Raw genomic sequence first — 16,555 nt, forward strand, 5'->3', positions numbered from 1 at the left:
GATTAAACAGCTAGTAAGTGGCTAGTAAGTGTAATATCATAAATTCCTTAGAATATCATCAAATGGATGTTAAAAATCATATTTAAAAATGGTATTCTAGGGCTTCCCTGGTGGCGCAGTGGTTAAGAATCCGCCTGCCAATGCAAGGGACGTGGGTTTGAGCCCTGGTCCAGGAAGATCCCACATACCACGGAGCAACTAAGCCTGTGCGCCACAACTACTGAGCCTGCGCTCTAGATCCCGCGAGCCACAACTACTGAAGCCCGTGCACCTAGAGCCTGCGCTCTGCAACAAGAGAAGCCACCGCAATGAGAAGCCTGTGCAATGGAACCAAGAGCAGCCCCCGCTCACCGCAACTAGAGAAAGCCCATGTGCAGCAACCAAGACCCAACACAGCCAAAAATAAATAAAATAAATAAATGTTTTTAAAAAAAGTATTCTAAAACAAAGGATTGTTTTCTTTTGTTTTGGATATCTGTAGATTTTACTTTCTGAATAAATTCCCTCAGGAAAAATTTGTGACAGTGAACTGCGTGCTGCCACTCACTTGCTGTCTCCTTAAAGTTATCATGCCTAGACCTGGTAAGGACTTTTGCTCGAGGCAGCAAGTTGCCCTGTAGGTAGATTTGTCAAAATGTTCATCTTCTTTCTTGTTACAGTTTTGAGTGAAATAATTGTAATCTTTTTGGGTTTTTTGTTTTTAAAATATTTAACCTTTCTTGTCTTCTTAACATACTGTTAGTTGTAAAGTCTTTAAGACAGAAGTGTATAATCTGAAGTCAGTATAGCTGAGTGACATTGAGTAAGTCAGGTTTCTGCCCATTAGTTTGTCATTTTCGAATGAGAAATAGGTATTATAATAATATCTACCTCTAAGGTTTAAAAAGGATTAACTTGATGGATGTAAAATGCTGAGTACAAAGCCCTATGTATGTTATTTTTTGTTAATAATAATATTAGCTGTGACTTCATTTTTGTATCTCATGCTGTGCTCTATCTAGTAAATATTGAATAGTTATGGGGCACTTATTGTGGTCAGTGCGAAGAGAGGGGAGTTGAGTGATTCCAGACTTCTTGGAGCTTTTTAGATAGTAATATACATAAGGCTTAAGTCAAAAGAACAAATGATAGAATGGGAATCTAGGAAACATCCTGTCTGAGAGAACCTGGAGAAATTTTCATTAGGTGATTTCTGAAATTGGATTTTTGATGATTTGGGAAAGAAAACGGGCACGAGTAGAAATGGTAGTCCTTTTTATTTTTAATCTTCTTTGCTTAGTGTGCTGTCAACAAGTAAATATTTCAGTTTAATATTTTAAAACATCACATTTTAAAACAAATGGTTGTTTTTCTATGCCTTTAATAATCTTTATGTCTGCTAGATGGGGGAATGAATAAGATCCAGTACAAGGTTTCACATATGAATAGTGAAATGATTCTATTAATGCTATGTGGAAGCATTTCATGCTTCCATGGACAGTAACTACTTTTATATGAGTGATTGTTAGCAACAGAAATGCAGCCCAAAGTTGCCAGAAGGATTTCATGCCAGTTCTTCTTACTCTCTCTCTTTTTCTTTTTAAGCACTAGGCAGCCATTGATATTTAAACTTGCTGGGAAATGCAATTAGAAATCACTTGATCATTTTTGTCCTTTTATGGGAAACTGTTTGCATATATTTAGTTCAGTCTTTTCAGCCTTAACTTATCAAGATCATATTTAGCTTCCTAAATGGTCATGGGTACTATAAGTGGCTCTGCTCTAGTGAAAGTTTACTAATTTTGGTCATGATTGGGACAGACCAGTATTATTTGGCCATAGTTTGGCCATAGCTGGTGATATATAAGTTTAGTTTCAAAATACAGTAATTACAATTAAATTAGTGGAATTAATATATGAAAATTGGAATGAGGACCTAACGTGATAGTTTTTCAATATTTGTAGGAGTTAGGTGTTTCCTATGAAGGAAGAATATTGAGAATAGTCCTTTTATTAACTTGGAAAATATTTGACATAAAACATTAAAAGGTCTTTGAATTTAGCAAATATTTCATTGTGCTAATAAGCATTTGTTGAATGCTTGCTGCCTATAAAGACATTCCTAGATGATGATTTCCACAAATTGAATGTAAAATTATTCTTTTTTTTTTTTTTTTTTTTTTTTTTGCGGTATGCGGGCCTCTCACTGTTGTGGCCTCTCCCGTTGCGGAGTACAGGCTCCGGATGCGCAGGCTCAGCGGCCATGGCTCACAGGCCCAGCCGCTCCGCGGCATATGGGATCCTCCCGGACCGGGGCACGAACCCGTATCCCCTGCATCGGCAGGCGGACTCTCAACCACTGCGCCACCAGGGAGGCCCTCTAATTTTTATATATTATTAGAAAATAACTTGCTCTGAAAACATGATGGTTGATGGACTCAAGTTCAAGTTGAAATTTTTTTTGAAGTCAACTTTATAACTAGAGTCAGTCAGTGAGCAATTTAATTATGTATAATCTCCTTTAAGAAATGGTCCTCCATGTATGTTTCTTAAACTAATTTAAGATTGTATGTACAACTGGGGATAATTATATTTAGGCTTTATCACTTGGCTTAAGATGTATATATTCATAAGTGTATTATTGGAACCTTGGTTTGCTTAAATATGTAACACTTTAGAATTCCTTTCTAGGCGGTTTTGGAGTATGAACTTTCACATTAAGAGCACAGTAGGGGAAGAAGTTTTGTGCTCATTTGCCTGACTACAAATGTATAATTAAAAGAGTCTGTCAGCAGGGGTTGGGGCAATCAGTGTGTTCTGATGCTTCATGTTATAATTACTTTGTTGTTCAAACAGGTATTGTAATTAGAGCATAATTTTAAATGTCAGAGGTCAGTGACTCATCGAGGTTTTTTTGTTGTTTTGGTTTTAATCAAAAACAAAGGTAGTTTCTCAAATTTTGAGAATTTTTTTACTTAATATTTGTATATCACTGTATACAGCAAATGAAATGGATGATTTTTTTAAGGTTTATTATTATTATTTTTTTGACTGCATTGGGTTTTCGTTGCTGCACACGGGCTTTCTCTAGTTGGGGCGAGCGGGGGCTACTCTTCGTTGCGGTGCACGGGCTTCTCCTTGCGGTGGCTTCTTGTTGCAGAGCATGGGGCTCTAGGCGCGTGGGCTTCAGTAGTTGTGGTGCACGGGCTTAGTTGTTCCGCGACATGTGGGATCTTCCCAGACCAGGGCTCGAACCTGTGTCCCCTGCATTGGCAGGCTGATTCTTAACCACTGCGCCACCAGCGAAGTCCCGTGAAATGGATAATGTTTTATTGAAAAGTAATGGTTAGAACTTATTTCAGGACAGTGATTTTAATTAGCCCTAATTTAGGAATGTGTTCGATATATGTATGCATTGTGTATTAAGACATGATTTTCATTTTTCCCTATTGAAAATTTTAGTGAGTGGAGGAATTGTGTGTTAAGTGGCCACAGGTTTATTATTTTTGTATATTTGTGTCATTGAAATTTGATAGGCATTTCTCTCATCTAGGAAAAAAGTGTATTTGTAGGTGTGAGAAATCTGTTTTACCAGGTACTTCTCTGCCAGTTGTCGATACTGTTCTTCATGTGACTTAATCAGGAATTCATTGACAGAGAAAGAGAACATGATGTGGAATTAGGGGAAAAAAACACTAAATAAATTTACCAGATAATCTGTTTCTTTATCTGCATCCAAATTCCCTACCAGCTCTAAAATTCTATGAGAACAAGATGTGCTTAAAATTCCACTTAAAAAAATGTTCAAAGGTAAAATGGTAAAGTAGAAAAACTGCTAGAGAGTCAAGACTTCAGTGTTCTGTTTCTGGCTCTTTCACTAATTTATGATGCTATTTTAAGGCAATTTACTTAATTTTAGGGCTCTCATGTAGGTGATGTCATGTTTTAGGAATTGGTTGTTGAGAGTTGCAGGCTCTAATGTTCTCCCTGGTAGAACACTTCCTGTCTGCATGACTTGGGCAAACCTTATGGGCCTTAACCTCCTCATTTACATGTTAGTGAGAATAATAGGACGTCAGTCTTATGGCTGTTAGGATGACTGAGTGAGGTGATGTGTTTATATTGCTTAGTGTGGTACTCGACAAACAGTGTTTAATGAAAGCTTGGGTAGTATCAGCATCGTTTTCATTCCTGAATTTCTTTATCATCACATGAGAGACGAAGAGCTACTTGACATTTATTTCTCTATAGTACATTTGCCAAGAATATAGACCATAATAAAGTATTATTGGTAAATGTGTCTATCTGTTTCATTATCAGTTATGAATGGTATTACAGAGCTGTTTTATATGCTACTAAACTTTAATTTATTATATAAATAAAGAGACATGCCATTTCCTTGAATGCTGTCTTGTCATTTCAGACTCTCTTAAATAAAAAAAAAAACCAAGATCATCAGTTTTGAGCTTTGAACTTTTTTTAAACACAGGAACTGTTTATGAATAACTTGTCTTTGCTATCATTTTGCTTTGTTATATTAAGATACAGCTTTAGTCTTGCAGTTTTAAAACGACTGACCCGTATTTACTCCGTTCTTCTGATATATTGAAACAAGGTAATATTGAGCTGATAGAATAAAGGAACAGCACTGTCTTTTGTGGGCTATGAAAGTCAGCGCTCATGAGCATTATGCTGGAGAATCTGAGTGAGTTGACTAGAAGAGAAGTAAGAGAACAAGAGTAAAAGATAAGGGGTAAAGATTTTCAAATGTAACTGGCAACTTAAATAGGAGGTCAAAAAGAAGCAGGCCCAGAAACAAAGATAAATGATCAAGGGAGACTGTCTGGAGGCTTATATAGGCAGACACAGTAATAATGAATGCAGGAGAGCATTGTGGGGAAGCAGTGTGGTGTTTGGTTTCAGTGATGCTCCCCGGTAATAAAAGCGCGCAGTCGTTCAACTCAGTAAATCTCATAGCTAAAGACAGTGCACAGATAGCTATCAGTTATAGTATGACACACTTAGAGCAAAGGATAAATAAAAGTAAATATTAAAGAAAGCTTTCTGGACGTAAGTGATAAATTGCATAAAGTTGTGGGCATGAGGATCCATGTTTGTGAATAGGCCAATTTATTGACAGCGTGGAGTGAATGTAAGCGAGAAATGGCACCTGAAGTTAGTGTGGATTGAAATGCATGGGTGAATGTACAGCAGCCTCTTTGTCAAGGCAAAAGAAAGCCGATAACTGCATTTCAGACCTTCTTCAAAACCAATTGGTCTTTGTCCTCAAGTATTAGAAATTCACACTGACTCAGAAAACTCATTCAGGGGCAATAATAGCTGAGACATAACTGGGGACTAGTTTGCAGAAGGGAGGTAATGAGCTGAACATGGTGAGTTGAGAGTGCTTTAGAGACAGTGACACACACATGTCAAGTTGGCAGTTGAATTTGGAGGTCTAGAAATAAGGACTGTGCTGGAAATGTAAATTTGCAAATAAGTGGATACAAAAAACCCATATTATTATATATTGCTGAAGATTTGGTGGCACATTATATGAAATGCTTTTGGTGACTGTAAAACAGAAATTAAAATAATTTGTAATGAGCTGTTTTTTCCACGTCGGTTTCTCAGCTGTTTATTCCTGAAATACTGTTTGAAATGTGACAGTAAAAAGAAATTAATGCCTCAACCACAGTTTCTAGGAGATAGACCATGTTTGGTGTATCTCCATTTTGCCCTCAGCCCTCTCTGCTTCATTTCATCCTTTTCTTTGTCCCAAATTATTTATTAAAGTGAGAAATTTGGGGAGTAGATTCTTACTGCAGGTATTCTGGGATATAGAAGTAGACACCCTGTAATCTTACTCTACCTCTTGTTTGTTTATAGCTGAAAGAGAACCTTTATGGATATGTTTTATTGACGTCTGTAGTGTTTGCCAATTCCAGATTGCCTTTATTATCTGTTTAAGAAACAGAAAGAAAATACAGGGAGGACTTACATTTGTAGTGAATAATTTAATTACTAGGCTCAAACTCGCTGTTAAAGGCGTTAACTCTTCCTGAGTTAGAATGCACCACAGTTGTATGAAAGTGGCTTCTGAGTGGAATGACCTTAAAACCTTTTTTAAAATGAAGTTTAATATGCTCATAGATTAAAAATATGTACTTCTGTAGAGCCTGATGTAGAAAACATCCTCTTCTCTGCTAACAGCCAGCACCACCCACAGTCACTTCTTACTCTTGAAGAGATTCTTTAGGTATTTATTCTCTATTGCTGCATTTTGTGCTTACCTTGCTACTAGTTGACTTTTTTAGTTTTCATCTCACTCTTTCATTGTGTGAGAACTCATTGGGCCCTTTCCATTTGGAAGCTCTTATCATTCAGTTTTGTTTTAAAAGTATGTAATACGTTGATTTTTCTCCCGTCTGCTTCTTTTTTCTTGGTGAGACATCAGTAATTCAGTTTTTGGACCTCTTGGACTAGTTCTCTAATTTTTATACTCTTTCTCCGCCGTTTTCCGTCTCTGTCTTTGCTGCTACTTGGAGGGAGAATTCAGTTTTTATCTTCAAACCCCTCTATTACGTTTTTTATTTTTACTGTCATATTTAAGTTTCAAGAGTTCCTTTTTATGTTTTGAATTCTTTTCATAGCATTTTTTACTTGTTTCAGAGATGCAGTATCTTCTCTTAACTGAGTCTTTTTGAGTTTTTCTTCTCACTGCCCAGTGATTGCTTTCTTCAGGTGGTTTCCTGTTGTTGGGTTGGCCAGACTTTCCAGAGAAAGGTCTTCCAGTTTCTTGCCCCCAGTGTGTGGGCTGGCTGTCCTCATTCTGGGTGTGGAGTGGGGGAAAAGACTGGATACCTCAGCCTTCACTGCATAAATGATCCTGTCAGCTGCCCATCAAAACCCAGTTCTAGAAAGTGGAACTCTTTAGGAATACATTTCTAGTCTTTTGCTAGAAATTAGGGAGTGCTAGATAGCCAGCTATTTAAGGATAGGGGATGCGGAGATGCAGCTGTTCCTTCAGTTTTCCAGTCTTAGCCCCACCCTTACCCCCGACTGTTACTGCTGCCAATTCCCTAAGCCTTCATGGAGGCTCTGAGTATAAGTTGGTTTCTTCTTGCCTGGGTTAGCTAAGTCCCCGACTACTTAGCCATCTGCTTTCTAGTTTCCAAATTGTTTCCTTTCCCATTTTCTTCTTCCTTATGATTTTGTGCGTTTTAAACTGTACAGTGTTTTAGAAGAATTTTAGGAAGGAGTGAAAGTACATGACTACATTAGTTTCACCTTTTTTGTCTATAAGTGTTTTCGAAACCATAAGCAAAACTATTTGTTTTGAAGCAAACATTAGGGTAGGTATAATTTTTTTTTATTTTTGTATTTTTAACAGGCACCTAAGTTGATGAATTTATTAAGAGTATCATTTACCAAGGTGTTGTACAACTCAAAAATTTATTCCTCCGATAAAGCACAATTCAAATTATACTGCAGCTTTATTCTTTGTTCCTGTCATGCAAATAATATCCGTTCCTTTTTAAATCCTCTGACTTTTGTCTTCCCCATGTATAAAAATTTCTGTGGCAAGTCACGTAGGATTTTAATTTTCATTCTTAGGCCTTTCTAAAATATTTTGGATTATAAATGTTCCTCAGTTGTCCTTGTATTAGTATCTGTATGCATTAATAATATCACAAACACATGCTTTTTAGTGTCTTTGTCTACTAATTATAACATCTGTGTCAGTTCTAGGTTGGTTTTGATTGATTTTTCTTATATGTTTCATTTTTCTTCTCCTTTGCCTGTTAATTTTTTTTTTAAGATTTTTTTTTTGATGACCATTTTTAAAGTCTTATTGAATGATTTCAGTATTTCTTCTGTTTTATGTTTTGGTTTATTGGCCCCGAGGCATGTGGGATCTTAGCTCCCCAACCAGGGACTGAACCTGCACCCCCGGCACTGGAAGGCAGAGTCTTAACCACTGAACCGCCAGGGAAGTCCCTGCCTGTTAATTTCTGATTAGATGCCAGATAGTGTGAATTTTACCTTGTTGGGGGGACATATTCCTGTAGTTATTCTTGGGCTTTGTTCTGGGACACAGTTAAATTGGAAACAGTTTGATCCTTTTAGATCTTGCTTTTAAGATTTATTTAGGCAGTATTTGGAACAGTGTTCAGACTACTGCCTGATTATTTTCCACTACTGAGGCAAGACCTCTGTGCACTTTACCCAGTGTCTGTATATCATGAAGTCTTTCCCGTCTGGCTCTGTGTGAGAACCGCACTTTTACCTTGAATCCTTTGGCTAGTTCTTTCTCTGGCCTCTGGTATTTCTTCCCACATATGCGCTGATCAGTGTTCAGTTGAATACTTGAGTCAACTTTGTGCAGATCTCCAGAGTTCTCTTTCTGTGCAGCTCTTTCCAGTATTCTTTCTGGTGAGCTCTAGCTGCTTTGGTCTCCCAAGACGCTAAGCTTAGTCGTCTCAACTCAGAGAGGCAGCCTGGCACCGTTCCCAGGGCTGCAGCCTAGAGATTCCCAAGCCAGGGGGCTGGGACAGTAATGGGTCTTACTTCATTGATTTCCCATCTCTCAGCCTCACTGCCTGAGGTCCAGAGGCTTGAGGACTGATGTTTCTTTTGTTTTGCCTGGTTTTTTTTTTGGTTGTTTCAGGCAAGAGAGTCTTGTTCGTGTTACTCTATCTTGGCCTGAAGCAGACGTCCCTTATTTGTACAGATGTAGAGACACTTATAGGTTCATTAAAATATAAACACACACACACACACGGAACTTTATTAAATTTATCTATGAAAAATTGATAAGATACAAATTTTAGTGAGAAAATATCGTCAACAGTTTTCAACATAAAAATTAAACTCTGGATTTTAAAATTGGTTTTTATTGCCACAGTAGAGGGTATATCTACACATTTTATATTCGGCACACAGGTAACCCTGACTGACGTTCCCAGTTTCTCGACTTTTCGACTCCTCGGGTCTGTCAGTTTTTTATGGTGTCCCCTAGGTGAAAATAAATACTTCATAGTTTTTCTTATTATTATTAAATAGTTACTTCCAAACAACTTAGTTTATCAAAACAACTTGAACTGAAAAAATTTTTATTTTATTTATAAATAGCCACATTATTTATTAATGGGATTTGTTTTTCTCTTGGGCAGTGTTCACATTCTCAAACCTGAGAATCAGATTGGACACTACCACCCTGTTTTCCTGTTCCACATTGAGTTTTGCATGGACTTGCCTTTATATTACAGCAACCACTGAAAACCTAGCATCGCAAAGATAAGACATCATCACAAGGAATATAGCGTGATCTAATATTGATAAAGTCCAGTATTTTGAGCTAAAAGTTTGCATGGTATCTGACAGACATCAACTATTGCTGTTTCCCTTGAAATTTCAAGTACCCCGTGGTACCCCTGTGAGCATACTGTGGTATCTCTGAGTTTACTCCTCGGGAACACATAGATGGCCTGCCATAGGTTGGTGTGCTTTGTTTTGTTTCTCATTTCCCCTCACAACATTTGGGTGCATTTTCATACTAATGATATTAACAGAAAATAGAGGCAGAAGCATATACTTTAAGTACTTATTTCTATCCCTATTGGCTGAGTTCCATAGATTTTTTCCTAGCATGGCCTCTGCAAACATATGAGTTGTAGTAGAAAGCTGTTTTTTTATACCAGTTTTATTTTCTTTGATTGGAATCTCACAGTTCAGTAAATAGTAATCTTTAAAGATGAAAGTTCAACAAACAGGTATTGTTTATAGTTTATGTATGGTACCGGCACTGAGCCATACGCATTTATTTATACCATTCTTATATTTATTTATAAATTTATATTGTTTTTAATTTTTAAAGAATTCATATTTATGAAATATTTGTAAATATATTTGTATATTCTCTCTAAAGCTTAAAGCAAGACATGGTTCTGAAATTATTATATCTTAGGTGAAAGGGAAGTATAGCCAACTCTACTTCTAAACCTCCCTATAGCGTGGCAGTGTTTTCAGCCTGGGGCTCACTAAGTCATTTGAAGATACCAAGGAAATGAAACGTAGATGGTCTCTACTAAAACTAGTATTTAAGATGGTATGGTTAAAGAGTAACTGTACAGTTCACTGTTTTCAAAGTAAGGTCTGATAGAAATACAGTTAAGACTATTCTCACATTTATTCCTTGTTGTGATTATTTTTATAGTGAAATGATTCTATAATTACTACTTGAAATGCTTAAAACAAATGGCATTTGTCTTATACAGTAGTGTCTGTTGGCAAAATACTTTTCCTAATCTTGAATTCAGCCAATGTTATTAAAAGTAGTTGTAATGATATGGAAAAATCAGTGAATTTTAGAATGAAAATATTGGTTCAGTTCCTAAATTGGCAAGGTGTTCATCAGTTGACCTTGGCAAGTGACTTGCTTAAATTAACCTCGATGACCTTGTATTTACTCATAAGTAAAATATAAGAATGATAACACGCTTTTCATGATAACCTGGGGATGACACTATACATAAGTTTCTTAGTACATAAGAGCACTGCAGGGGTTGTGATTGCCTTGTTCACTCTTATACTCTTAGTATCTGGCTCCATGCTTTTGGTACATAGTAGGTGCTCAACAAATATTTGTTGAATTAGCTATCAATACCCAGTAGTCTCACACTCAGGATTTTTGCCAAGAGAAGAATTTAAAAGGTTTATAATGTCGTAGCAAAACAATGCAAGCATAGCTTAATAATTGTAACAGGTTATTATGAAAGATGTGCTGTCTCTTTGAAAAGAAAAATGTGTAATAGTATGCTTTGTAAATTTTTTAGGAGGAGCAAAATCGAGGCAAGCCTAATTGGGAGCATCTCAATGAAGATTTACATGTACTGATCACTGTGGAAGATGCTCAAAACAGAGCAGAGATCAAACTGAAGAGAGCCGTTGAGGAGGTGAAGAAATTACTGGTACCTGCAGTAAGTAATAATTTCCAAATCATTTACTATAGAATAATAGACAAACATAGACGTTGCTCCAATCCTTAAATGGGAAAATCTGTTCCCTGTTTATTTTTTGTGAAGGGGAATGTTGTGAGGGGAGCAAACTCAATTAGTGGCCTGTTTTTTCAAAAGTATTATTACCTTTGCATCACTCTATTATAGGGTAAGAATGTAGTTGCATCCTCAGTAAGTAGGGTGATGAAAGCTTTCGCTCTTTTTTTGGATCAGCTTCAACATTGCAAGCAAGTAATGGGTGTACAGAAGTCTGTACAAAGTAATACTTATGTTGGGTGAGCTGTGTTAGTGGGAGCACATTATTTGAGTTGTCTGTGGGTTCCACGTACTCTCCTGGCATATATCCTTGTTTACCACAGAAAGGTTAATGTTTCATAGTGAAATTTTCCCATAATATGGTAAGATTTTCTTTTAGAAAAATAAGAGCTAACTTTTACTAATGTACCAAGCACCGTTCTGAGCACTTTTCACACTTTTAACTCACTTAGTATTTCTAAGATAATAAAAACTATTGAAGTTCATTCTTAGGGATTGTAGATAAGACACCAAAAGGAATTTTGGAGGGTGATCTAAGAAAAGACCCCAAGGAGAGGAGTCACTGAGGCTGGAGAAAAACCAGGAGTGTGGAGTCCTGGAAGCCAAGAGAAGTTTGTTGCTGAAGATTGTTCAGTTAAGATAAGAATGGGGAGTTAACCATTGGATTTAGCAAGTAGTAGTCATTGGTAACCTTGCCAAACAGATTTTTGGATGGTGGATTTAAAAGCCTGATTAGCTCAAGTTTAAGAAAGAATGGGACAACAGAAAAAGGAGTTGAAATTTTTTCCCCTAAGATTTCATTATTTATGTAAATGATCCTTTCAGTACTCTTGGCCTCTCAGTTCTTTTATTGCTTCATCTTCAGTGATCTTATCCTCCACTCCATATAAAGTGCATTTTAAATTTTAGTACTTTACTCATATTAAAATTTCTAAGTTGCCTTCCAGAAAATTTGTACCAATTTGTAGTCCTGCCAGTGTTATCTGAAAATACCTGTTTCTCAACACAGTCTCAAACCCTGGGTGTTACTAAAGTTTTTAATCTTTAATCACAAAAATGTGAATATAATAATTCTCATGGTTCTTAAAAATTTATATTAGATGAGTTTTTACATTAGCTTTTTGTAACAAAAATTCTAAATATCACATTTTGAACAGGTACACAATCCCTAGTTTCATATTGTTTCTGTGGGGAATATGATTCAGTTTACATATCATTTACAGAATGAATTTATAGCTAAAGTATGGGATTACCTTTGTATTATTTCAGTATAAATGTTTCTTACCTACCCATGTAGAATAAGTTCTTTTTTGGAAAGAGGTAGAAAGAGAGTTGTGTGTAGTTTAATGTTTTTGTGCCTATTATGTTTAATGGTATATAGCGAAAGATCTAATCCTGGCTTAAGGGACCTGGGGGTATGGAGGGGAGAGTTGGTAGACTTTGTGCTTGATTTAAAATTTTATAATTAAATGTAATAAATATTCCATTTTGTGTTTCACATCTGAAGATAAGGCTAATAAATCTCGGTAAAGGTGGTACCTGTGCTCCTTGCGACATAATTCTAATTTTTCTAATAATTTTGATGATTTGAATGTGCCTCCATCAGTTTACATAACACCACACATAACTTAATGTTTAGAGTTCAAACTTTTTAAATTCAAATTGGGGTTTCAAAACAACCTTACAAAGTAAGTTCTTTTCCCCCCATTTTTCCAGCAAGCACAAGAACTCAGAGAAACCTTAGCATTTTCTAATTTCACTGCAAAAGTAATAGGGATTTTGAGATGATCACACTTCATTCATTTGTGGAGTTGTAATGTTTTACCTAACGAACTTGTTTACCCCGGATAATACCATTTTTATTTCAGATGTTTCTTTGATTTCAGTAATCCATTTATTTTAATCTCTTTTGTTTCTTAAATCACAGAATAAACCATGCATAACTAGAGAATAGTCATTTCTTTAGTTACATATAGTATAACTAGTCTGGCAAGTCTAAATCTGTTACCATCAAGTATCTACTAAAAATATCCTTTTCATTGTAGGTACAGTTAATCAGTAGTTTAATCTCATTTCCATAAATCTGAACCATGCCTCCTCACATTCTTGAGATCTTCAATATACTCTCATAAGTACAGGGAAACATTTTGTGAAAATCAAATCGTACTCACTGATAGAAAAGGACTATTGAGCAATGCCCTGATTTTGCTCATCTTTGGGGACTTAGATCATCCTTGGCAGAAACCAACTGCTGAGGTATTGATAAGTCTATCTCCAGAAGTATTTCTTGAAGACATACATTCTTGCCAACCCAGTTAAAATAACCTGTCTTTTCACTTTTAGTCTTAACCCATTCAGTTCATTATCTCATAAGTTAGTACGAGTGATTTTTTTTTCTTTAAATAAATCATATAAAGATTATCAGTGACTTGCCATTTCACTCCTCTGGAAGTGGGGTAACAAGTGAGTTATCTGCTCTGAAATTCCTTATTGTATACTGAAGAAATGGCTCTTAATTGTAAACAAAGTATGAGTAGTTGTAAAAATTTTAAAGTCAGAGAAGGAAAACGTTTACAAAATAATTAATTTTAGGACTTTTGTTGGCTTCATATAAGTATAAAGTAAAATCTCACATGTATTATATGTATTGGTTCTCTCCAAGTTAGCTTATAAATGGGAGAAAGACTTTGGAAGTACTAGGATGCAGTATACGGAAATGAGTGAAAAAACATTATTCCTCCTAAAAAGATTATGGGGAAATCCTCAAACTGGTAGAATTTTACTGAGTATATAGGTAGAACATTAAGCAAATGTTATATAGGAAGAAACAATCATGTCAAGATTTGATACGGTAATAGGCTTCTTATTTTAAATGAACCCTATAAGGAAATTAGTGTTACTTGGAATTATTAGGGATTTGTGATTCTGCATTTGTGATTTCTGGTTTTATGTAACTGCTTTGTTCTAAAAGTTAATTGGGTGGAAAAACTATAGCTTTTATGATTTTTATGGAGTTTTACAATATAGACTATTTCCTAATTTTAACTAAATATTTAAGACAGAATATGTTGATCATTTTTGTTTGTTATTAGGCCGAATTCCAATGTGCTGCTATATGCTTTTCTATAAATTTTTGTTTCTTTAATTAAACTTTTATGATGCAGTTACAATTTAATATAACTATGATAAATTATTTTGTAATTAGACAAATGGTATTTTTTAGTAGATTATTTAATTACTAATTTCATATATCTAAAGCTTAGGCTTTTAGACATGTGTGTTGAACTGGTTTATTATAATTAGAAAACTTTCTTCAGATGACATTTTAATGCTTGTCCTTATTCACATCATAATTCTCACACTTTTCCTGTGAGCCTTTCAAAATGAACTGGGCTGTTAAATTTCTTGGCTGAACTTCTTACAATCTTTGCTTAGCATTTACCTAATGTGCTTACAAATATACAGAATTTTGGGAAATTATGACTTCTTACCTTTGTATATTCAAATCACTTTAACATAGATTTGAGCCGTACAGAGAGCTTGTATATTAAATTAATTTACTCATTTGCCAATTCTGTCATCAGATGTTTTTGTGTCCTTTATTCTTGCTACACTGATACTGTAATATGCTATAAGTTCCCATTTCTTTTGCCTTTTGTAACAGAGTATCTAAACCTGCTTTTAATTAATTTGGTCTTAATATCCTCATGTACTTATTAGGACAATTGATTAGTTATTGTGCAGGCCCTTGCTAACCATTTTAAGGACTTCAGCTTTTAGTCTAGAATGGGTGAAACCATTGGAGTGCTTAAGGAGAGGGGAATGAATGACATGATCTAATTAATATTCTATAAGGATTGCCGGCCTGCTCTGTTTAAAACAGAATAAAGAACACAAGGTGAAAGAAAGGAAGCTCTTGTAGGAGTCTGCAAATTATGGCCCATGGGCCAAATCCAGCCTCCCACCTGTGTTTGAATAGCCCATGAGCTAAGAATGGTTTTTACATATTTTAACGGCTAGGGAAAAAAATCAGAAGAATAATATTTGGAGAAGAAGAATACATCATGAAATGTGAATATTATATGAAATTCAAATTGCATTGTCTGACAAGTTTTATTGAAACACAGCCATGCTTATGCTTATTCATTTACGTGTTGTCTGTGGCTGCTTCTGTGCTCCAGTGGTGAGTTGAGTAACTGCCACAGAGACCATATGCCCAGAAAAGCCATTTACTGTCTGGCTCATTACACAAAAAGTTTGCCAATTCCTGGACCATTGCATTAATTCAGACGAGAGGTGATGATGGGTTGGGCCAGTGTAGCCATAGCGGTGAGTCATGGTCTGATTGTGAGCATATTTTTAAAGTGAAACTGGCAGGTTTTGCTAATGGATTGTCTGTGGGATGTTAGAAAGCAGGGCATCAAGGATGACACCAGGATTTGTAGCCTAAACAACTGGAAGGATATAATGGCTGTTACCTTGACGAAGGATATGTTAGGAACAGATTTTGAAGAGATTACTTGGAACTCAGTTTTGGATCTAGTAAATTTGAGATGCCTGTTGGCTATCCAAGTGTAGCTATTCTAGTATTCTGTTCAGATTAACAAGTACTTATTCCAGGTTGGCTGTAGTTTAGAACACTAGGGGTACAGAAAATTATTTAAGGCAAGATCTTTAATATTTAGGCAATGACATTTCCCTCACTGTATTTCATGAGATACTTTTCATAGGTATTTGGGGTAAAGGAAGCCTTTAATATGCTAGTAAGTATTGTGAACCTCTGGTAGAAACCATTTCCAAATTTAATTAACCATCAAAAATTTTTTTCTGGGTGTGTATTCACATCTAGCGTTATAGAGATACCTGTTTGAGAAGTAATCTGGAAACTCATGATTTAAATACATATGAGCTGTCTTTTTCTTGATTTTTTTTTTTTTTTTTTTGCACGGTACGCGGGCCTCTCACTGTTGTGGCCTCTCCCGCTGCGGAGCACAGGCTCCGGACGCGCAGGCTCAGCAGCCATGGCTCACGGGCTCAGCCACTCCGCGGCATGTGGGATCTTCCCGGACCGGGGCACGAACCCGTGTCCCCTGCGTCGGCAGGCGGACTCTCAACCACTGCACCACCAGGGAAGCCCTGAGCTGTCTTTTTAATACTGAAGAATAGTCATTTGAAGACATGAAGGAAGAAGAGGTGCTTCTTGAGGAATTTTTTCCTTTTTTTTTTAGACATAAAATAAAAACTCATTAATTTGAAATGTACAGTTTGGCCCTTGACAACTGTATACACTTACAGCCACTTCCACAGTCAAGATTTTTATCACGCCAAAAAGTTTTCTCTTACCCCTTTGCTATCAATTAACTACCCCCCCCGCACACCCCCAGGCAACTCCTGGGATTAGTTTTGCCTTTTTTTTCTATTATGATCTAAAAACGTTATTTTTCCCCCCAGCTTTATTGGTATAACATTGACAAAAATTGTTTATATTTAGGATGTACAAGTGCTTTTTTTTAAGGTGT

The 16,555-nt window shown here is 36.1% G+C and overlaps 1 protein-coding gene across 5 annotated transcripts in view; it reads left to right on the top strand.

Moving 5' to 3' along the window:
- The window catches only part of QKI (QKI, KH domain containing RNA binding), a 139,862-nt gene that overhangs the window by 89,903 nt on the left and 33,404 nt on the right, over window positions 1-16,555 (top strand). For all 5 annotated transcript variants that reach the window (XR_014017172.1, XM_081250642.1, XM_081250643.1 and 2 more), the window contains exon 4: window positions 10,818-10,961. Coding sequence is in view for 4 of the 5 variants with exons in the window: in XM_081250642.1 (XP_081106768.1) it covers window positions 10,818-10,961 (144 nt within the window). In the remaining variant the exon portion in view is untranslated. The remainder of the gene's footprint in view (window positions 1-10,817; window positions 10,962-16,555) is intronic.

Source organism: Mesoplodon bidens (genome assembly GCF_964165515.1).
Source record: "Mesoplodon bidens genome assembly, chromosome: 12".
Classification (NCBI taxonomy): Eukaryota; Metazoa; Chordata; class Mammalia; order Artiodactyla; family Ziphiidae; genus Mesoplodon; species Mesoplodon bidens.